Source organism: Candoia aspera, chromosome 2, assembly GCF_035149785.1.
Source record: "Candoia aspera isolate rCanAsp1 chromosome 2, rCanAsp1.hap2, whole genome shotgun sequence".
Lineage (NCBI taxonomy): Eukaryota > Metazoa > Chordata > Lepidosauria > Squamata > Boidae > Candoia > Candoia aspera.
In genome coordinates this window covers 263,249,619-263,271,776 of record NC_086154.1, presented here as the reverse complement: position 1 = coordinate 263,271,776, position 22,158 = coordinate 263,249,619, and the positions used below count along the sequence as shown (strand labels likewise).

Genomic DNA, 22,158 nt, shown 5'->3' with positions numbered 1-22,158 from the left:
AATTTCATTTTCTATATACCCTGTGATATCTCAGTAGCGCTGCTTTTGGGACTCCTGAACGGTGGTGATGGTCTTAATAGATGTGGTGTTATTGGTTGGAGAAATGAAAGGCGTCTTTTAAGAAAAAGACAAAATGCTCCTTCTTCTGCCTTTTTAGGTTTATAGATTAAAGTGGGAGGCTTGGGGCTGTTGGAATCTCTTCCCCGCTCACTAGTATTCTATGGTTGTAATTTGGAAGACATCTCTTTGTTAATATAAGCAGGACAATGAAGAGACTTCTGCTGAATAGACTTTATGCATTAGGACAATTTAACAGTGGTTTTCTTTCTCTGATATTGTCATTTTTTTAAAAGGGTAAAAGCAATTGCAGTCGTGTATACATTTTGAGGTGGGGATGAGCTATCAATTTATCTGGTAGATTAAGTAACATTTTTTAAAAATAGATCCAAATGGGAACTTCAGTCAAAATAAACCAAACCAACATTTTTTTGATTGCATTAAATTTTCAAACAGAACTAGTTTGGCGCATTTTCTCGAGGGACTGCCTTTGCTGGTCTGCCCCAACAAAGAATAAATTAAAAGTGTTACGATACCTTAATGGCTGATATATTTACTGTGAAGATTAAGATTCTGTTCATCAGCCACATAAAACATTACCCCAAGTGGGTGCATATGTAGAAAGAAAAAATACTAGGAGAGATATAAATAAGACCTAGAAACTTTCTAGGTTATATTTTAAGTTACATTTCCAGAACTCTTTATCCATTTGTTTATGGGGGGATTTTGGCAAGCTTTTGTCCTTTAGCTCCCTAATTGTTGGTCTGCTACAGGGTAGTGTAAAAGCAACTGAGATGTAAAAAAAACACACATTCATAAATGTCATTTCATCTTTATTCTGCCAAGGAAGTTCATGATAGAATAGGCTTTCTTTGCCCATTTGGTTTTTTACAATGGTTCTGCTGTTTAAGTTCACTGAAATTCTGAGGGTATTTACTGGATGCTATTTCCAAGTAGTTATATATAGAATTAAGTCTAAGTGCTATACTGCATTGTTTTCACATTGTTTTAAATTACTTTTTGTTTAGTATTGAAAAATATTGACCATTTACAGAATCAAATGATTTAGACTGGGCAGTGGGAGATTATGCAGTAATGGGCTTTGCCTCCTGAGAAGTGTTCCCATGACCCTGGTAAGGCCTTGCAAGTTATTGCATTTCCAGTCAACCTGTTAGCATGAAATCAGAATTCTGTCTCAGCAGTGCTTGGTGACTTTTCCCCCCATCTTATCAAAAACCACTTTTTTGATATAGAAAGGTTTAATTTTGCCTTAACTATTTTCTTAACTATGTAGGCAACAGTGAATAGAAGATGGCCTCATGTCTGTACGAATGCCTCTGTGAGGCAGAACTTCAAAAATATTACCCCCACTTTACTGCCCTTGGCTTTCAGAAGATAGATGAACTTGCCAAGGTCTCCATGAAAGATTACACCAAACTTGGAGTTCATAACATGAAGGACCGCAAGCGCCTCTTCCAGCTCATCCGAATTATCAAAACATTGCAGGCTGAAGAGGCAGTGAGGAAAGAGGAGGAAGATTTTCAGAAAAGTACTGTCTACCTTCGACCCCAGCTCGCTAGATCTGGCCCTCGGAGGCAACTTCATTTTGATTCCCTCTCCGAGGAAAAGGATGGAGGAAAAGAGTTTGCACCTGGGTTATGTACCTTATCCCACAGTTCTTCAAATGAGAGTAAAGATGAGTCTGCTGCAGGGTTCAGCCATGACTCTGCGTACCAAAGACTCAGGAAGGACTTTCTGAAGGAACCTGCCATTTGGACAGAGGGCCAGCTGGTTGCTCCAGCTTCAAGTTCACCTAACAGTATTGCGCCTCTTTTAGGAGACACTGACGTTTCCTTTGTACAGAGAGTAGCTCATAATTCAGGGTACAATTATGGGGTGCCTCATTCTTCCATCAGGTAACAATTTTTCATTTGCATTTCTTTTCATGTAGAAGGGGCCAACGTTCTGTCCTGTATACGGTATTTGATGGGAGGTTAAACTTACTAAATAAAATAAAAGTTGGGTACCAGAGATCCTAAATATCATTTTAAGAAAGCACTGTATGCTTATCTTTTTGCATGCTTTCATCTGTATGATGCAAGAACAGCACATTTGGAATCCTGTGTTTTGTAGAGCTAATGCTGCTGAGAGAGAGACACCATGGACTGAAACAGACAAGATCCGTGTGTGTGTGCGAAAACGCCCACTTGGTGTAAGAGAAGAGAGGCGTGGAGAAGTGAACATTCTCATAGTGGAAGACAAAGAAACTCTTCTGCTCCATGAGAAAAAAGAGGCAGTCGACCTTACCCAGTACGTTTTGCAGGTTAGTGTTTGTGTGTGAGAGAGATCTTTACAATTCTTAGCATATATTCAACTATAAGTTGAAAGAGTCATACTGAACTATTTTCAGCCAGATATTTAAAAAGTGGGAGGCCCACTTTTGATGTACAGAGATAATTACTTTTGAGCAGGTAAATCTGAAACACTAACATCATTTAACCCAGCTAAATACCGTTCCATAAAACTGAATCTTGACTTTGACATGCATGCCAAACTCTTCTTATTAATAGATTCTGAATCACTCAAATGCTTTCCACACTTAAAACAATTTATAGGTTTTAAAACACCTGCAAGATTAAGGGCACTAAAAAAAGCAGTAAAAGGTTTATTCAAAGAGTTGTTCAAGAGAGAGTGGGCTGTTGTGTCTTGCTAGGATTTCTAAGAAAATAATAAACGAAGAAGGGTCCCTTCCAAAAATGTTAGTGGACATTACCTAACTCCTGGAATTGTTCACAGAAGCTCAAAAGGAGCCGTTCTTGTTACAATCCTAGGTATGATGTGTTGGTGCCATGCTGTTCTGATAACAAGGAAGCTGTCAAATCCTGTAGTTTTGACGCATCTGCACATTGTTTAGCAGCCACCATATAAGATAACATTCTGTCTAAAAGCATGATTGATGATTGATGGAGTTTGTTACTCCCAGAAAGAGTTTCGTCCTGTGAGAATGATTAACATGTAAGCTTGTTATCTGCACCGTTTAGGAGTTCAACAGCAATCCGGTTTCCAGGTCATACTTAGGCAATACAGGCCCCATGTGGTTTATGGCTGACTTACAGCCTGCGGGCTCATCCCTCAGTTGATATGCAGCCCTCTTGGAACAGCTGAGGAATATGATAATCGGTGTGCCTCTATTCTGAAATCCCTTGCTAACACTTGAGGGTAGGAATTGGTTCCACTGCATGCCTCAGTCTAGCTGAACCCAGGGCTGTATGTGCCCCCAATTTAAACATTAGTTTTTATTCCAACCACATCTGTTTTTGAGAGTGTAGCCCTGGCATATGAATCAAATCCCATCTATCTGTCTGTCTGTCTGTCTGTCTGTCATCTAATTTTATCACCGCCCATCTCCCCCCAAAAGGAAGGACTCTGGGTGATTTACAATACATTGTGGTCCTTGGCCTTGTTCATCAGCTAATCATAGCACTGATAATCTGGGAAGCAGAGATGTGCAAGGGAAGCAATCAGCTGGTGAAAAATAATTAGACCTCTTATATCCATGGAGAGGAACTCAGACCATGCCCAGACCTGGAGGAAGAGGAAGAAGTGGCAGGAGGGGGGAGAAGCAAAGACCTGGCTGTATTTCACCCTGCTCTAGAAGAATGCTATCACTTATTATCTGCTCTCCAAAGTCCATGGACTCCCCATCCCAATCATTTATTCTTCTTTTAAATTAATAAGCTTGATTCATATTGGGACATTGCCTGTGTTACAGCAATATGAGAGTTAATATTGTCAGAATAATGACAGCTTGATTATTAAGGTGGTAGCATTCTAAAAGTAATTTTTTTGTATTCATGATACTGCCCCAACACATAAAAGAAAGGTGGTGGTAGTGGTGGTGTTTATTACATTTTTACACTGCTCAACTGGCAGTGACCCTGGGCAGTTGACAGGTAAAAGCAGACAGGCCAATAAAATGATACAGTAATAAAAACAAAGAAGAAAAGATGGCACAAACTGGGCAACAATCAAGCCAACCCACATTAGTTTAACCCGTAACAGCTACGGTGCTGTAGAAAAGGTCACTCTTCCAGTGATGTAACATTCTGAAATATAGGGAAGGGAGACGGTCCATTTTTCAGTTCCCGGAACAGGGACAAGTAGCTGGAGCTGTGTGGCTGGTCAGTACCGGGGGACATTCCACATTGGGGCGACATTTATTTGCATTTAGAATTGGATTTATAATATGCTTGCTTCTGTAATGCAGAAAGACTATCTCTCATTCCAAATGTTAAATGTTTTTCTTTGCATTGCCTGTGCTCTCTGCTAGTAGAGGAGTGAGTCTGTTTTTACATTGGCTTGAGGCTTCCGTGCTGAACAAACAGCTATCAGCCTAGCAAATTCTCTTTTGCCCACTTCCCCTTTACAGATGAGAATCAGCATAGCCCTTTAGTACAAGGCTCCATCATCCTGGATACTTAGAGCAGCCTTGTCCACTTTTTTTGGTGACCTTCCAGCTAGAAGCTTGCAGTTCAGTGGACCATATTCCATTCTTTTGTCTGAATAAGATTTTTTCCCCAGTGGACTAAGGAAGAAATCAAAGGGCATCTTCAGTCAATTAGCTTCTCTGCTAATGCTTCTTAGATATACAGTATACATAATTTTTATTTAAAATTTTTAAAAAGAAGATAAAAACTAATACAAACTAATATAAAGGAGAAAAGAGAAAAAGAAAGCAAGCAAAGAGAAAGAAAAAAATACAAGAAAAAAAGTTAAAGAAAAATAGAAAATAAAAAGATACAAAGCAATTGCTTCTGATATTCTTCATAGCAGTTATAATACAATTATATTTTAACCTCTCTCTCTAAAGTTACATCATAATACTCTTCTTTCTATAATCTATCCTGCCTAATCATCAAAACCATAAATCCTAAGTTCATTTTTTTCCGTTTCGTGCAAAAAGTCCATAAGGGGCTTCCAGTCCGCCCTAAACGTAGACATTGTCTTTTCTCCGATCAAAGAAGTCAGTTTGGCCATCTCAGCAGGTTCCATCATCTTCACCAGCCATTCCTCCATGGCGGGGAGTGTCGAATCTTTCCATCTCTGTGCGTACAATAATCTCGCTGCAGTAATCATATGCTGAAATAATCTTCCATGGTTTCTTCTAACTGTTTATCCATTCCTGTAGCCCTAAAAGGAAAAGTTCTGGCTTCAATTAAATATTAATCTTTAAAAACCTCTGTATCAAAGTATGTATTTGAATCCAGAAGTTTTTAGCGCGTTCACCGAGCAGGATAAAATGTTTTCAGCGTGTGTAAAAGAGGGCTGTGTCTGTCTGATTCAATTTCTGTTTCGCTTACAGGAAAACGTTGGGTAGCCCTTCAGTAAGTCTCTCGGTCTTGTACATACACTAAACATTTCCTCATTAAATGAGAAACATTACAAATGTTTGAAGGGGGGAATTTCAACAGAGCATCTAGAACTTTTAGATGATACAAATTTCTAGACAGCGGTACAGGCAGCCTTGGAAGGTGATGGAATTAAACAGCCTCTGTTTAATTAGAGGCCTGTTAGCAGAAGCCGGAGGACTATTTATTCGCACACTGTTGGAACTCCAGTAGTTCCACTGTGAGAATCAGAAGCTGCCTTGTGGCCTGCGGATAGCTGAGGAGTTTTTGTAGGTGATACTAAATTCTCCCAAACATTTCCTATAAAACTCTGATGATAAACATAGGATAATTTGGGCACAGCTTCCTATGAAATACTGTTCTGTGAGCTTAAATGAAAGGAATGGGGTGTCTCTAAAAAGACCCTGATACCCAACACTGTAATCATCTGAAGGTAAGCAGCCTTCGGCATAGGAAGTTTTGCTCTTGAATTTGCTGAATGAAAGGACGTATAGACATTTGCTGTTTGCCAGCCCAAAGATGTATTCTAATTATCTGATTTGGGGCCGTAACTTCAGAATGTTCAATTCAGTGAACTACATTAGTGCTCATTTAAGGACATCTAAAATTTTCCCATCCTACTTCAGCTACACCCACTGCTTTTTTCCCCAGGGACATCTACTTGATGGAGCTTAGATATAAAATGAGACAGATAATTGTTTTCCCTTTATATCTATTTGCTATTGCTGATGGTGCTGCTTCTCGGTGGGTTTAATGTGGCTTTGCAGAATCAGAACATTCCAACTTTTCATCACTTTGAATGAGACCATGCCCCTGCTACCATGACGCCTAGTTAAAGGAATTCTTTTAGAATTGAGAAATCTTTTTCTTGCACTAAGAATCCCTTTTGTTGTCTGCAGCATGTGTTTTACTTCGATGAAGTCTTTGGGGAGACATGTTCCAATCAAGATGTATACAAGAAGACTGCTCATCCTCTTATTCAACATGTATTTAGTGGGTAGAGTATCACTATTGAATATTTTTTCATAGTAACATTTTCATTGCTTGCGTAGATCAGCCTTCAGTCTTATGCCTTCCAAACCTGGTGCTCCAATCCAGCAGTCTTCAGTTTTGGAGGGATTTTGAGAGTTGAAGTCTAACTTACCTCAAGAGGACCAGTTTTGGGAAGGCTGATTTAGCACTTTAAAAAGCCAAAAGAAGGGATGTGAACGGAGCTTCAGAACTAAATGGGTCTTCTTCAGTATAAAAGTTGTCTACTCTCTGCTGCCACACACAGCCAAGAGAATGAAGAATGGGGCTGTGTCCTGTTTCAGAGCACAGGGACACAGTTATAACAACTGACTGCAGCTGGGCCATCCCAGCAAAAGATGCAGCTCCTTTAAAGAGTTGTCAATAAATGTTACATTTGTGCCCCTGCAAACTCCAAGGCTAGAAGCTTCACATCACACTGAGCCATAAGCAAACAAGCTGTGGTGATGCGCTGCTGCTGGTTCCCAGGGAGGGAAACCCATTCCAGAGAGATCAGAGGCTTCGCAGCCCGGACTCTATTGCTGGGACGGTGAAGAGGTTCGAGGTAGCTCCACCTAGAGCCCTTCTGAGTTATTTCCCCGTAGGTTAGTTGAGTAGCCTTAGTCTGGCAAGATTCTGTCTGTATGGTGAGAACAACAAAGGACTAGAGTTGGAGATGTCGGCTCAGGGTGGTCCTTGGCCTGGTTCCCGACACAAGCCAAATTATGGTTTTAGCATAACACAGGAACCCAGCCATTGAAAAATATTGATGGCTTGCATTTACCCCAGTACCTGAGAGATAAGGATGCATCTAATGACTTTAACGTATGTGACCAGAGAAGGCATCAGCATGGGTACTTTCCTTTTGCTGTGAATTTAACATTCAGAAGAGATTACGGCTGGAAAACCAACTACTGCCCTGAGCTTATGGGTTAAGTCGTGCTTGCTTTTAATGCAGTTTTGCTCTTGCTAAAAAAGAGAGGAGCCTCTTGTGAGCATTTATATTGCCAGGGCCAATTCAAAAGAAAGGCTCGGTCCAGCATGCCAAGCTTATATGCATTAATTCGCTTACTGAAACTGCTACCTCTTAATTTCTATTTCATTGAGGACTATTCTGACTTAAGAGGTTTGTGGATTGCAGGATTTGAGGTATTCATGTGTTTTTCTTGTCATTTTTCAGGCGGGTTAGACTACTATAAATAAACTAGGCTCATCATGATTTAACTTGCAAGCTTATCTGGTCATCAGTATAGCTGAGCAAGGACCCGAACATGGATTTCATGCTTTCAAATTCTGCAGTCTGCTCTGCCAAGGAACTTTGGAAATTAATGACTTTAACCCGTTTGCCATCTATTTTGCAGGAGACACAACAACAAATAATTTGGTGTCCTAAACCCTGAGAAAAATCCCTGCCAGTACTGATCATTGTGATTTACCTCAATTCCCAGGCATATTTTGCCCTACCTTTTATTCAAATATATTTTCTCCTGTATAATGTGCGTCACTTTGGGTTACTGGGTTCCAACCAAAGAGGAATACCCTTGGACATTTTAATGTTTATTATTTATTTCTTCCCCCATAATTTTCTATGCTGTTTTATGTAAGATATAGCTATTCAAATAAATAAACAAACAGCAGACCTAGAATGGAACACACTTAAGTTGTTAACAAAAGTTGTTGTTGTTGTTCTTTCCTTGGTTGCAGAGGCAATGCCACTTGCTTTGCATATGGGCAAACAGGGGCAGGAAAGACCTACACCATGTTTGGCACTCATAAAAACCCAGGTCTCTACGCTTTGGCCGCTAAAGAGATTTTCAGGCAACTAGAAACACCTCAGGCTAGAAAAGATCTCCACGTCTGGATCAGCTTTTATGAGATCTACTGTGGGCAACTTTATGATCTGCTAAATGGAAGAAAAAGGTATTTAACTCTGAGAACACAGCGTTTGAAAAACACGTAAATCAAATCTGCAGTTCAGCAGAATTACAGCTTCGTGGAAGCCACCAAAGCTAGGGAGACTAGCTTGCTTTTTAAATAAAGTGATGTTTGCAGAAGTGTGCAGCTTGTTTGATACACAGCACTTAATCAGTTTGGTTCACCTGTTGCAGTAAGCAAAGGCTTGTTTATCCATCATTAATTGAATTCACCATAATCGGCCTTGTTCACAGGAGTGGGCAACCCCCGTGATCACCTGAGCACGTGCAGCTGGAGTTTTGTGGCAAAATGAGCCTGCCTCCCCAATAGAACAGCGGCTGGTATAGTTGATTTGGCAGAAGCCACCCAGAGCTTATCTTTCTAAAGAAAATACTCGACCTGGCATGATCTAGTAAGACCAATAGTTGCTGGGTGGCTCAGCCGTGGTATCTTCTCTTCCTTTAGCAAGGCAGTCTAAGGAATGGCTTGCTTGCTAAAGGAACGGCTTCCTAGCAGACAGGCAGTGTGTGTGTGTTTTTGTTGGAGACCTATTGGGACAGAAGGCTGTAAGCACTTCTCCTCCTCTGTGGTTTATTAACTCCAACCAGTAACTGATTACTTAAATGTCAATATAGTTTTTGTTTTTTCTCAGTACTGGTTGTCCTAGCTGGCATATCCATTGATGGACACTGAGAAACGAGAAGTTTCAGCCTTGAATTCTCTATTTCAGAATAGGCAGGGTCACCATGCATTGACCAAAAACCAGTCTCCAGCTGATGGGCATGTATTTCAAGAACAGTTGGCACTATCGTTACATTAAACAGGAATGTGCAGCAGCATGCAGAGTAGGAATAGATCCTTATTTTTCATGGCTGCCCAATGGCTGTTGAGCGATTAATGACCCTTGTTGGCTTGTTGCCGTTGAGTCCTTCACGACTCGTGGCAACCCTCTGTATAACAGAACGAAAGGCTGTTCCGTCTTGTGCCACGTGCCTGACTGTTCCAGTGTTTGCATCCATCGTTGCGGTAACTGTATCAATCCATCGCATTGAAGGTCTTCCTTTTTTCCGCTGGCCCTCGACTTTACCAAACGTGATGTCCTTTTCAAGCGATCAGTCCCTCGTTGGCTAGATGAGAGCTCATAAAATGAAGTTCTAGCCAGAGAAGATGGAAGGGCTGGTGATGGATACCTGAGTTTACTAGGGGAGGTGTGCAGTCAGTATTTGATAGGGTTCTATTCTGACAAGGAACAGATTCCAAGCTGGGGGGATATTGATGCCTTATTATTAATGGGGCCATAATTTATTTATTTTGGCTGTGCTTAAATACCTGCATTGTTTCATGGCAATAATGGAAAACACTAGGTTTGATCTGGAAAGCCCTCCCTACCTGGTCCTTGAGTATCTACAAACTAGCTTTTGGCTTCATGAAGTTACTCTGTCCTCTGAAATGGTTATCTTAGGCCGTATGTCAGGCTCTCCACATCTTTCAGAGGCAAATTGGTCTGGTCCAGGCATTCAACACCCGGCTAGTAGCAGTTATCATTCATCCTGTTATCATTTAGAAGTCAGGCGAAATTTATCTTTTCTCAGTCTTTTGGTTAATTATCATCACGATCAGTATCTCTTTTTATTAGTACTGGTTCTCACTGGTTATTTTTTTTCAGTACTTCAGTATAATTTCCAAGTAGTTGAAATACTTTAATCTGCCTAGATCATATTTGATGGAAAATAATTGTAACAAATACTTTTTAAAAGTTTATTTTTAAAGCATTTGTTGGACCTTTTTCCAAGCTTCTCTTCTAATCTCTGAGGGTTTCTCTGCAGGCTTTTTGCAAGGGAAGATAGTAAGCATATTGTACAAATAGTTGGGCTGCGCGAGGTCCAAGTGAATACCGTCAACTTGCTTCTGGAGGTAATTTTGACCATCTAGAATTCTATTTATCTTCTGGTGTCTGTGCTAAATGGAACCTTTACCTGCAGCCTCCTGCTGTTCTTACACCTCCCACCCCGTCAGCTGAGTTTTGGGAAACAAGTACCCAGTGAGGAAAGAAGGGGAAGTTTGGAGAACTTTGGAAGCTCCAGTTAAACTGCTCTGGGGGCACATTTGGGGTCCGGCAGTTGAAAAGGAAGTTGTGGATTGAAAGACCCATGGCCCAGATCTTCCTCACACTCGACAAAGGCATTATCCCACAATAGAGATAAGACTGAAGTTGGGCATTATAGAGTTTGGCTTAACCGTTACTAATCCTCAGATGGAAAGTAGCCAGTGAGAAGTTACCATAAGCTTTCTGTGCCTCGATAGAATACAAGCCGCCATCCAGTTGAGTTTTGATGTGGTGTCCAGGTCCTGGAAGTGAGCAAGGAAGAGCTCAGCCCTAAAAGCCACAGTGCAATACTGATTTGCTCTTGGTGTTCTGATAAACCACATCAATATTTTGCTCTGGGCTGGGCAGTGGATGGAAGCTTGTAGATTAAGGTTTCCATGACCACAACTGGGTACTGAGCAGGAACGCGCTCTTGTAGAAGCGACATAGGCTTGAGTCAAAATCTGAAGTAGGTCCTTTCAGTCATTGCCCTACCTCAGGATGGTGGCGGTGGTGGTGGTTTTACTGGCTTTAATATTGGAGTGGAGAAGTTACAGCTCAAGAAACTTGAAGGTGAAAGTAAAAGTGGGAGGTGGAGTTGCCTAGGCACTAAATAGCCTCCAATTCTCTCCTTTTAGCTGGCAAAACTTTGAACTTTTAGATCTTTACAGTTTAAAGCAGGAAAAAAAAATTGCAATAAATGAAACTATAAGGAAACAAATGAAAAATGTTATAAAAACTGGAGAGGAATCTCAAAACAAAATTTGAGGAAAAGAAAGTGGCCCGGCCGGCTTGCGACTCCGGGTGAGCTTCCTTTCTCCTCCCCTTCCCTCGTGCGAGTGCTTGCTGGTCCCTCAAGCAGCTCTGCGGTGCATCCGCTCTGCTGCGCGCTCCGGGTCTCATAGCTGGGACGATGGTGGTGCAAGCGGATGGACCGACGGGGAATCTGCCTTTGGGACAAGGCTGTGGCTCCCCAGCTCCCAGTGCTGGTGGAGGAACTACTTCTTTGCTCCGTTGGTGCTGTGGTGTAGAGTGCCTGAGGCATTTCTACGGGGCACGCAGGTTGGGGGTTTCCTTTTAATCTGGGGAAGGGAACAACAATCCTGCGCCCCCATAGACCGAAACTGAGAATTATCTGGCCCCTTCTCTGTATCCATAATGGCACCTGAGATCTACTGGCTATTTGAAATACATCTTCTTGCAAATCTGACATTCCAAACAATTTTGTTAATGCGCAGAAGAACACCCCACCTCTCTGCTTTCCATCCTCCACCCCCAGGTTATTCTGAAAGGAGGGAAGGAACGTAGTACAGGAGCAACTGGAGTCAACTCTGATTCGTCCCGCTCCCATGCAATTATCCAGATTCAAATTAAAGATGCTGCAAACAGAGTGTTTGGGAGGTGAGCACAGAAGGAGTGGAAGTACGGGGGGTGGTTGCTGGACCTGGGGCTGTCCTAAAAGGCACAAGCTGGGTGGGCTTCCGTGCCCAGCTCCCTCGACACGTGCAGGCGGCTTAACATCAGTTCAACATAGCTAGTCATTTCATGGGGTGCAAGCTTTCTAAATGAATTCATGGAGATCCCATAGCTTGGTTCCACATAATGGTAAGTCATCTCCAGGATTGTGAGAAGATGGTCCAAACCCTTGGGTGGCAGGCCATTTTTCCACTTCATTTCTGATTTTCTTTCCTGAGCTGGGAGTGTTAACATGGTCCTTTACTGCTTTTATGGGTCATTGCATCATCCTTGAAATGTTGAATCAAAAAGCGATAACAACATTTTTTAAAAGAAACGGTTGATTTGAGGTATACTTCAGAATCCTTGAGCCCACCTCTGTTTCTTGGTACATTCTGCTTGGCTGTCGGAGCTAAAACTTCATTTGTCAGGTTAACATAAAATAATTAACATTGTCTTCCAGAATCTCATTTATTGATCTGGCTGGCAGTGAGAGGGCGGCTGATGCCAAAGACTCTGACAGACAGACAAAAATGGAAGGAGCAGAAATCAATCAAAGTCTTCTAGCAGTAAGTAGTCACAAGGTCTCCTCCCCTGAGTTCGTCTGAAGTCTGCACTTCATGGGTACAGCATTTGCTTTGCCTGAAACAGATCCAGCCCCCGACTTGTATGTCCTGTGTCAGGATGGGAAAGAGCCCTGTCTGAAAAAGCAGCTGCTGGTGAGAACATCTCTCCAGTCTGGCGGAGTACAAAGCTCATCACCTCCTGCTCCAGTGATAGGAGAGGCCTCTGCCTAAGGCCTCCAGAAGCCACAGCCAGTCAGGCTAAACTGATCAGTGGGGGGTGTGACCTTAGAAAGGGAGCAGTCTCATATATTCATACCAGCAGGGGTGGTTAAATAGTCTCAGTTTTAAAAATTAATATGAAAATATTTTGGTAAAAAAAGAAAAATCAGGGGAAAGAGGAAACGAATGAAAAAGCAGTAAGAACTAACTTACAGAGAATGATGATTTACTAAACAAAAAAAAAGTCCAACTCTGGAAGTTTTGGGAAAAGAAAGCAGAGATCTGTCCCACTGATCAGAAGCATTCATAGCTAACCAGGCTGTTACTCTAACCCCTTGACTTATCAAGGACATACACTGACAGAGCAGAAAGTTGTGGGGAGGGGGGAAAGAAGACACAAATTGTGAGGACCCCTCGTATCTTTGGGAACCTCAGCTGTTGAGTTCAGCATGGTTTTGTGAGAAAACAGCCCCATCGAAATATTGCTGTGTAGTATCTGTGTGATACTCACTGTTTTTTCTCTTCTGTGCGTCACTAGCTGAAAGAATGCATCCGTGCACTAGACCAGGAACATGCTCACACTCCCTTCAGGCAAAGCAAACTGACGCAGGTAGTATTGGAGACCGACTCAACTTGCCCAAAATTTCTACCCTCTCTCTCTCTCTCTCTATCAAATTTCAATAGTGCCAGTTGCCAAAAGTAACTCCTGGCAGTTTACATTATAAAATATGAAACCTTTTTCAAAAATTTTCAAAAACTTAAGACACCATAAAATAACCAAGAACTATACAAATTCAATGTAAGTGCAGTGCTGACAAGATTGTTCCCCAAATGCCCTCCAGAACATCTTGGCAAATAAGTTCTAGAAGACCAACAAAGAGGGTGCAGCCTAACTTCCATGGGGAGGCTATTCCATTGGATGGGGGCTGCACCTGAAAAACATGGTTTCTGAGCCCCCACCCCCTTCCCCTCATGGACACGGGGGACAATCTAAAGACGTTGATGGGACGCACACACTGGAGCGGTTGGATGGACTATTTCTACATGGAGCTGGCAGTTCTGTAAGTACCTAGATGGCAAGCAATGTAGGGCCTTATTGATCCAGACCAGCACTTTGAATTGCACCCAGAAACCTACTGATAACCAGTGGAGTGACCATAAACCAGATGTTATACATCTGGGGTGGCTCTGATAATATATGAGCTGCTGCATGTTGGACCAGTAGCTGTTTCTGAATGGTCTTCAAAGGCAGCCTCCTGTGTTGTGCATTGCTGTCATTCAGGTGAGTGGTGGTAACAGCATGAGTCACTAGGAGTGAGGCCTCCCATTCCAGGTACAGCTTTAGCCGGTACACCAGCAAAAGTTGAGGGAGGGCCTCCTGGCCACAGCTTCCACCTACCTATCCAATAATAGCCATGGGTCCAGGAGGACCCTCAGGTCACAGATGTGGTGGAGTGCTATCCCATTAGAAGTTATCACTGGAGCTGACAGAGATGTCTTCTGCATAAGTAGCAACTGTCCTGGTTGGCTTCAGCTTTAGCCTGTTTTGTCCCATCCAGACCTCCACAGCTTTTGAGCTCCACTTCAAGAATTCTGTGGCATCTCCAGCTGATTCTGGGATGGAAATAGACAGCTGAATGCCATCAATGGTGTCTCTGACAAATGACTTCTCTCATAGATGTTAAACCAAAAGAGAAAGGTCCTTCAGGTCCCTTGGTTCTGGGTTTTCCCTTGTCCTTGCACTCCATGGGATTCCACTCAACCCTTTGCACCTCTTACCAAGAGAAGCACTGCTGGCACCAAAACACCAAAACATCCCCCTCAAACTGACTGATGAATCCAAAGATCTTCCTGCTAGAACTTACTCTTCTATAGCTGGCTACAGTTCCTTGCATCACACTGCCTCTCCTGCAGGGAATTAAATAATCTTTCGAGTCTCCTTCTGGTAATCCAGTGTGTGTCCCAGTCACACATTACACATGTAGGGGTGTAATCAACCAGTACTTACAAAATAATTTGGATTTGCAGCTGTCAGAGTAGACAGTTACAAATAGGGTGGGAAATTCAGAGCTGCAGAATAAGAGTCGAGTGTGAACAACAGTGTTCTAGCAAGCCATGTTAGAGGCCTGGGTTCCACAAGGCAATGAATGACTTATCAGCTTCAGGAAAATAGCCATAATTTAGCCTTCCCCAGCCTGACATCCTCCAGATGCATCAAGACAGCAACTCTTAAACTTTCCAGCCAACTTGGAAGTTGTAATGCCAGAGATTCTTTACAGCTAAAAATTTCGTGAGCATATCTTAATTCCTGTTTTGTTGCCCACTTGACAGTATGCCCCTTCCCAAGGGTTCAGGCTGGATAAGGACTAGCTAATACACCAAAGAGCTTAAAATGTCTCTTCTCTCCCTGCTCAAGGTCCTAAAGGATTCTTTTGTTGGCAACTCCAAGACATGCATGATAGCCAACGTATCACCCAGCCACATTGCAACAGAGCACACCTTAAATACCTTGCGGTATGCTGATAGGTAAGTGGCAGGACTGACTGACAGCCAGAGAACCGCCTGAACGGTCAAGGCACTCGGCTGGAATGCAGGTGGGATCTTCTCTGCCAGGCCTCTGCTGCCCAGTGGAGATCTCGCCTACAAAGCAGGATGCTGCTGGCTGAAACCTCCAGCTTCCGTTACTGGCCGCAAAGGGACGGGGACTGAGATTCCAGGCGGCTTGTGGAGCCTGTTTCCTAACCTGGTCAACTTCAAAGGACTTATATATCTGAAATACTTTCTTGGAAAACCTAGAGCTACATAGATTTCTAATAATTCTTCTTCGTCTAAAATCTTACACATTTGTTGGCATTCTACTGACAGCTATTCATTCTGGTCGAAGGGCTGGCTTTTGAAATGTTAACTGTGATTGCATTTGTTTTTATTTATTTACTCAATTTATATTGCCGCCCATCTCAAACTAGTGACTGGGTGGCTAACAACAATAAAAACAGTCATGATATTAAACAATAAAAACAGTAACAAAAATTAAAGATAAAGATAAATACAGCCGAGCGATCTAAAAGCCATGGTGTTAACATAACCATGCAACGGGGCCCTTCCCACACTCAGGGCCCCAGGCCCGGGCACAGAGCCAGGTCTTCAAGGAAGGCCTTCCGAAAAGCCAAAAGGGTTGGGGCCATCCTAATCTCAGGAAGGAGGGTGTCCCAGAGGGCAGGCCCCACGGCAGAAAAGGCACGTCTCCTGGTCCCCGCCATCCGACATTCCTTGGCTGACGGGACCCGGGGCGTGCCCATCCTGCCGGACCAGATTGGACAGGTAGAAACAACCGGGAAAGGACGGTCCCTCAGGTAACCTGGTCCCAAGCCATGGAGGGCTTTAAAGGTGGCAACCAGCACCTTGAATTGCACCCGGAAGCAAACTGGCAGCCAATGCAGCTCCCGAAGCAGAGCTGTTACATGTGCCGAGTAGCCGACACTGTTTACAACCCGGGCAGCCGCATTTTGTACCAGCTGAAGCCTCCGAATGCTCTTCAAGGGCAGCCCCATGTAGAGAGCGTTGCAGTAGTCCAGACAGGAGGTCACGAGCACGTGAGTGACAGTGAGTAGGGCCTCCCAGTCCAGGAATGGGCGCGACTGGCGCAGAACCCGAAGGTGTGCAAAGGCCCTCTTAGCCACAGCCGCCACCTGCTCTTCCAGCAGGAGCCAAGCGTCCAAGAGGACCCCCAAACTGCGCACCGGGTCCATCTGGGGCAGTGCCACCCCATCCGGGGCCAAAGATGGGAGAACCCTGGTACCAGGCAGCCCAAACACCCACAGCCACTCAGTCTTGCTTGGGTTGAGCCAGAGCCCATTGCGCCCCATCCAGGCCCCCAGAGCCTCCAGGCGCTGAGATAGGACATCCGCAGCGTTTGATTGGCACGGTCTTTTATTCCTTCTCTGTAGACCATCTTGAGAGCGCTTGGCTCTAAAAGGTGACCTAGACATCTTTAAGATGACTTTGATAATTCTTGGCTTTTGCATCGTCAGAGTGAAAGAGTTGAAGAGAGGGATGAAGTGTTGCACACCTACTGTGAACAGACGCCGGGCAACAGGAAGCGTGTCTCCTAAGCGTATCCAGAATTCTCCTTATATGCAAGTTGGAGGAAAGAGCTCTCCCAAGAAGGTTAAGCTGGGGCTGCAGCACCCTCTAATGCCCACACCTGCGCCAAAGATGAAGACCTCCTTACTGTTTCAGCCAGCTCGTCTTCCTTTCTCTTCTACTCCAAAAGGGCAGGGACGCAAAGAACAATTAGGCGCTCCGTGGCTCGGCTGCACCAGCCCAGTAAAAGGGATTCTGAAGACAGAGCCATCAGCCAAGAAGCTGGCTGCGGAGCCCACACTGCATTCTGAGAAAAGTCACCTTGGGAAGGACTTTATGGCAAGGAGAGAAGGTGGCCGGGAGGACAGGCAGCGGGTTAAATGTCTGAAAGTGGAACCAGTGCAAAAGCAACTTGTTTCCAGGGCTGATTTTTCCCATCATAACTCAGAGCACCCATTGGACCTCCTGGGAGAAGATGGGAGACCGTTTGCAGAACAGTGCACTGCAGCCTGGACAAGTGTTTCCCCGCATCAGAAAGACCGGGAGCAGCACCTTCGGCTTTATCATCAGCAGTTCCAGCAGCCCCCCCTTCTGCAGCAGAAACTGAACTACCAGCCGTTAGAAAAGTTTTTGGCCCAGTACAAGCCCCAGGAAATCCAGGTGACGCAAGAGGCACCTCGCCCAGTCCCTGTATCCCCTCAGTGCCGTGATGAAACCATGCAGCTTGAGGAACTGGATGACAGCGACTTCAGTGAGGACTCTTTCTCTCCTGGGCCCGGTCAGAAGGCGGCGGACGTGGAAGCTAAAAGGAAGTGCAACCAGAATTCATTTTTCCTCCATCCGAGAGACCGTGGGGTTCAGGAACAGGACGCACAAGACGGACAAGAGCTGTTTTGTAAATGGTATGAGTCTGAGAAGAAGGGAGCTGCCTTACTGAGCGAGGAAGAGTCTACCAGCTATGAAGAAGGCGGGAAGAGTCCGTCTGATTGGAGTTCAGAGGAAAGATCAGCTCTTGGTTCTTCCCTGAACAATGGCATGCCAGAGAAACCTTACTGCTCAGAGGAAGACAGCCTTATGTGTAATAGAATAAATTGCAAAGAACTGCTCGTTGAGCAGAAGCAGCTTAGACGTACAGGTCCATCTCACGGGTGCCCCGATGAACACTTCTCTGCACCAAGAAAGGAAACACAAAGTCCGCCTCTTGCTGCTATCTTACTGGAACCCACATTTTCAGGAACTACAGAAAATAAGCATCTCCCCGAAAGAGCAGACTTTTGTGGAGCTTTAGACTTTCCCGTGGACCTTGCTGATGACTTGATGACACCTTTGACTGTATCCTTCCTTAACTCAGGGTCAGTAGATATTGAAGGGAAGGAGATGAAACAATCCCCTACATCCAGCATACATGAAATAAATCACTGGAGGAGAAAAGCTGGCCAGGTTCTTTCTCCACAGGCCAAATACAAGTGGCTTTCACAGCCGTGTCACAGTCCACATGATTCTTCTCTCCTCGGAGCCACATCAGCTGTAGGTGAACTTCATAGCTGTGTTTGTGGCTACGCTAGTGAAGATCCTCTGGCTGATTTCCTTCCTCGGCACATAGAGGAAAGTACCTTGCTTCATGGCAACCTACAAACTAGTGAACGTTCGACTATCCTACGATATGATTCTGATCCCAATGTGCCAAAGATTACTGTTTCATGGAGCTGTTCAGATCGACTGGGTCTGGGGAAAGAAGAGGTTCCTGAGCCCTTGGCCCCGTGCAGTCCAGCTGATAAGGGAGAAATCTCTTCCGTTTCAAATGCATTATCCAGCTCTGATGGTTCAGGAAACGAGCAGCGCTCAGAAAGAAGCGCCCTGTCTGATTTGTGCCTTGGGACAGTGGAGCTCAGCCAGTCAGAGGAAGCCTTCAGGGATGAGGAAACGGGGCCTCTTCAGAATAGACATAATCACGAGGCTACAGAGCAGGATCCAGGGGCTGACTCTAAGGGGGCAACTGCTGGGACTGCCAAGAACTCACTGAGCGCTTGTGGTCAGGTGGATTTGGCTGAAGGTTCCCTGAAGGATAAGGAAGTGCTGGGAAGGTGAGTTTTCTGGATCTTCCTCTTTTCTGACCGTAGGACAGGTTGAGAGGCGGTTGCTTGCAGGGAGCATCTTCCCTTACTATTTCCATAGCAAAGGAACTGGGTTTTAATCTTGCCTCTGGCTGGCTGGGGGGTTCTGGGAGTTGAAGTCCACACATCTTAAAGTTGCTGAGGTTGAGAAACACTGCAGTAGAGGCTACAGAGTTTGCCAGGATGGCCATAGAAGGTGCCTAGATAGCTGGCTGGTTGATTAGCCTATGTAGCCCAAATCTGAGAGCTGATAGTGGCCAAAGATGCTTGAAGGGAGTAAAGCATTTTGGTAAGAGGGCTATTTTTACCATGTCCAACAGGCAGCTTGTTCTTCAAAACCACCAAGAACAACTGGATGAAATGGCAGCTCTGTGTTCTCAGGAAGAAAGCTTGATCAGTAAGATGCCAGACTTGGTGAGTGTTTTGAATGTTCTTCAAAGCCTCTTGAAGTTGGGTTTTGCTCCATGGGTTGTGCCCTGTAGTGTTATTACTCAGACGGTGGAAATAGTACATTATTATAAGGGTTTGTAAAGAGAATTTCCCTCCAAAAATTAAACGTAACTTCTGGAGGATTAAGGCTATCAAAACCTATCTACCTTCTGACAGTCACTCTACGCCGAGCAGCGATAGCACCCTCTCCCCTTTTCCTCCCTGGGTGCTTTAACGGAGCTGAGTGGGGAAAGTTAGTCTCTTGCATATCTGACTTTCCACAGACTGCATACATGACCTTGGTGTTCAGTGCTGGGAGTCATTGTTGGGATTGCCTCGGTGCAAGCCTTTTGGAGGAAGCCCCAAGAGTCTTTGCAGCCGCAACGCACGTTTGATGCAGTGAGACCCTTCTCACCCAACCTGGTTCCCTCCAGATGTGTTGGGCGCTCTCAGCCCCCAGCCAGAACTGTTGAGATGAGCAGGTGCTGAAGCCTGTTACTGCTTGGCTGCAGCTGAAGCAGCACCAGCCCAGCTCTTCTTTAGGAGCCAGTATCGAGGGGGTTTCCCTTCTCCAGGCAGCAATGCCTCAGTCACGCAATAATTTCTCACTTTACCTTCAAAATAGCAATGCTGCTGCTACCGTTATCTTCATGCCACTGCGCTGCTAATAGCAGTTACATGTATACATTCATTCCCTTGCTCTCAAGTTGCAGAAAAATGCTCTATGTAATTGGAAAAAACTTCCAAATATTTTTATATACACCTATATAAACCCTGATCATCACCCATCACTTTCTTCTGTCTTTGCCATTTCATTTTAAAACGCCCATTGTGGGTAATACATATAAAAATGACTTGGGAATAACGCAGAGCACAGAAAAGCTATGTTAATTGCTCACAGAAACGGATGTTCCTAGAATATCAGCTCAATTTGTTCCAAAGGAAGAAAAAGTAGTATCTATCCCTGAGTTCTGAGCATAGACATGTAAATCATTTTGATCAGCAGCAAAACAGTAAAGGACTTGCAAAAAGAGCAATTGGCAGAGCACGTTCACGTGAATAAAGCACCTTTAAGGGTTAAAACAGCTGTATTTGGGGAAGGCTCCCAGGGCTGCTTTGAAGGCTGCTCCCAGTTGTCTGCATGTGCATGGACAGAAAGCATTTCTGCTGGAACTGCAAAGCTGCTGTGTGCGCCTTTGAGGTAGTCAGGAAAAACAAGGAAACACTCCGGTGCAGGATGGAGTGATTAAATACACGGATTCCACTTGGCATATGTAACAAAGAGTGGCAGAGGGTTTTCCAAGAGGAACAGCTTTCAAAGCATTGTTTTAGTGAAGAATTCCAGCATCTGAATTTATGCTAGCAGTCAGACTAATCAGTTTAATTTGGAAATGTTGTGAATAAAAATTATGCTCCTGATCTGTGAAACAACACTGATCTAAAAGCCAGAGCTTGAACTCCTGGGTATCTTAATACATAATGGGACATCTGTTTTTCTTTCAAGCATTTCTAATGAGTAGGCTACCTGATTTTCAACCCGTCTTTATTTCTTGGGATTTTTTTCTATTAGGAATTTGAGGACTGTCTGATGAAACTCGATGAAATCCTGCAGCTAAAAGCAGAATGCATCCAAAGGACACGAACCCAGCTGCAGCTTTTCTTTGCTGCTCCTTCAAGTGGTGCGACGCTGCTGCCAGTTTCCTCAACATAGCAATGAAGTGGTTCAGCCATGAAACCTGTTGCTTAGGGACAGCATCGTACAGTACCAAGACATTGGAGTCTCATGCTTAGCATGTTTTAGGAAGAAGCTAAAGGTACCTTTCGGTTAACAAAGAAACTTGGCAGATGCCCAAGGCATGCTCCCTTCTGTGTCATCTGCAAAGCCCCAAACTGCATCAGGCTGGGTCTGCAATGCCTGCTGAAAGGAAGGAGGGGGATATTAGCTGCCAACAAAGTAATCCGGTTTTCCTGCCTGGCTGTAATTGTGTGGGCCTGAGGAGTGTCTGAGCTGTGAGCGAACGCCAGTGTCAGACAACACTGAAACACAAAGACAACTGCATGAATTGTACCTCTATCCACATTCCTCCCTTTGTTCCCTCCCCACCCCTCTGCTTAACAAACATTCTACATTAATACTCAAGCTACCGGCTCATTGTGTACTACCTGCTCCCAGTCCACTGAGAGTCCCACCACAAAGCTAGCAGCCTAGCCATTTGGAGCCTGAAGGCCACGGCGTATGGACAGGATGACTTGGAAGATTAGGCAGAGTAACGGCTGCCTTCCACCAGAAACCTTTACGTTGGCTCTGGAAAGTATTTGCACCGGTGCTGATGTTTACCGGATGAGTTTCTGATTCCTACCAAGGACATTCTACGGTAGTTTCATCAGCAGCTATGCAAGAAGATGGGAGGTTTGGCTGGCGGCTCCGCAGCTACTTTTGTTCATATGCCGTTAGCAGAAGATGGATAGTTGTATTTCTCCTGCCATGTAACTGCCCCAGTCACGCTTCAGGCCTCGTTATGCATTTTCAAAGGCTTGCAGAAAAGAACACTTGAAGTCTGATTTAAGGAAATGGTAACGCTAGAGCACAGGACATAGAGCCAATATATTCCAACCTGGTGGCTCTTGAACATCAGATTACCCCAAGATACACCGTAGCTAGTCTGCTTCATTTAGTGCTCTGAGGTGGCGAGATTTAGGTGGTCATCTTGGAACCGTGGAAGAAGTGGAATGGGCTCGTGCTCACGATTAGAGAGCAATTCGGCCAGAGTTGGGAGCCAGTCACTGAGAATACTGTTTAGAGAGGCATTATTCATATT

The 22,158-nt window shown here is 44.3% G+C and overlaps 1 protein-coding gene across 1 annotated transcript; it reads left to right on the top strand.

Moving 5' to 3' along the window:
• The first annotated feature begins 1,356 nt into the window (after positions 1-1,356).
• KIF24 (kinesin family member 24) lies at positions 1,357-21,169 on the top strand. Its single transcript, XM_063295893.1, has 12 exons — positions 1,357-1,973; positions 2,191-2,380; positions 6,365-6,462; positions 8,178-8,393; positions 10,214-10,301; positions 11,753-11,874; positions 12,392-12,497; positions 13,252-13,323; positions 15,130-15,239; positions 16,745-18,880; positions 19,231-19,324; positions 20,910-21,169. The coding sequence occupies exons 1-12, from the start codon at positions 1,369-1,371 to the stop codon at positions 21,048-21,050; spliced, it is 3,978 nt and encodes a 1,325-aa protein (XP_063151963.1). The 5' UTR covers positions 1,357-1,368; the 3' UTR covers positions 21,051-21,169.
• The last annotated feature ends 989 nt before the right edge of the window (positions 21,170-22,158 follow it).

Bases quoted from the DNA above. Each gene is read 5' to 3' on its own strand.
- KIF24 (XM_063295893.1), top strand. From the start codon at position 1,369: ATGGCCTCATGTCTGTACGAATGCCTCTGTGAGGCAGAACTTCAAAAA. The intron at 6,463-8,177 runs GTAGAGTATCAC...CCTTGGTTGCAG, and splicing joins ATTCAACATGTATTTAGTGG to AGGCAATGCCACTTGCTTTG. The intron at 15,240-16,744 runs GTAAGTGGCAGG...TTGCATCGTCAG, and splicing joins ACCTTGCGGTATGCTGATAG to AGTGAAAGAGTTGAAGAGAG.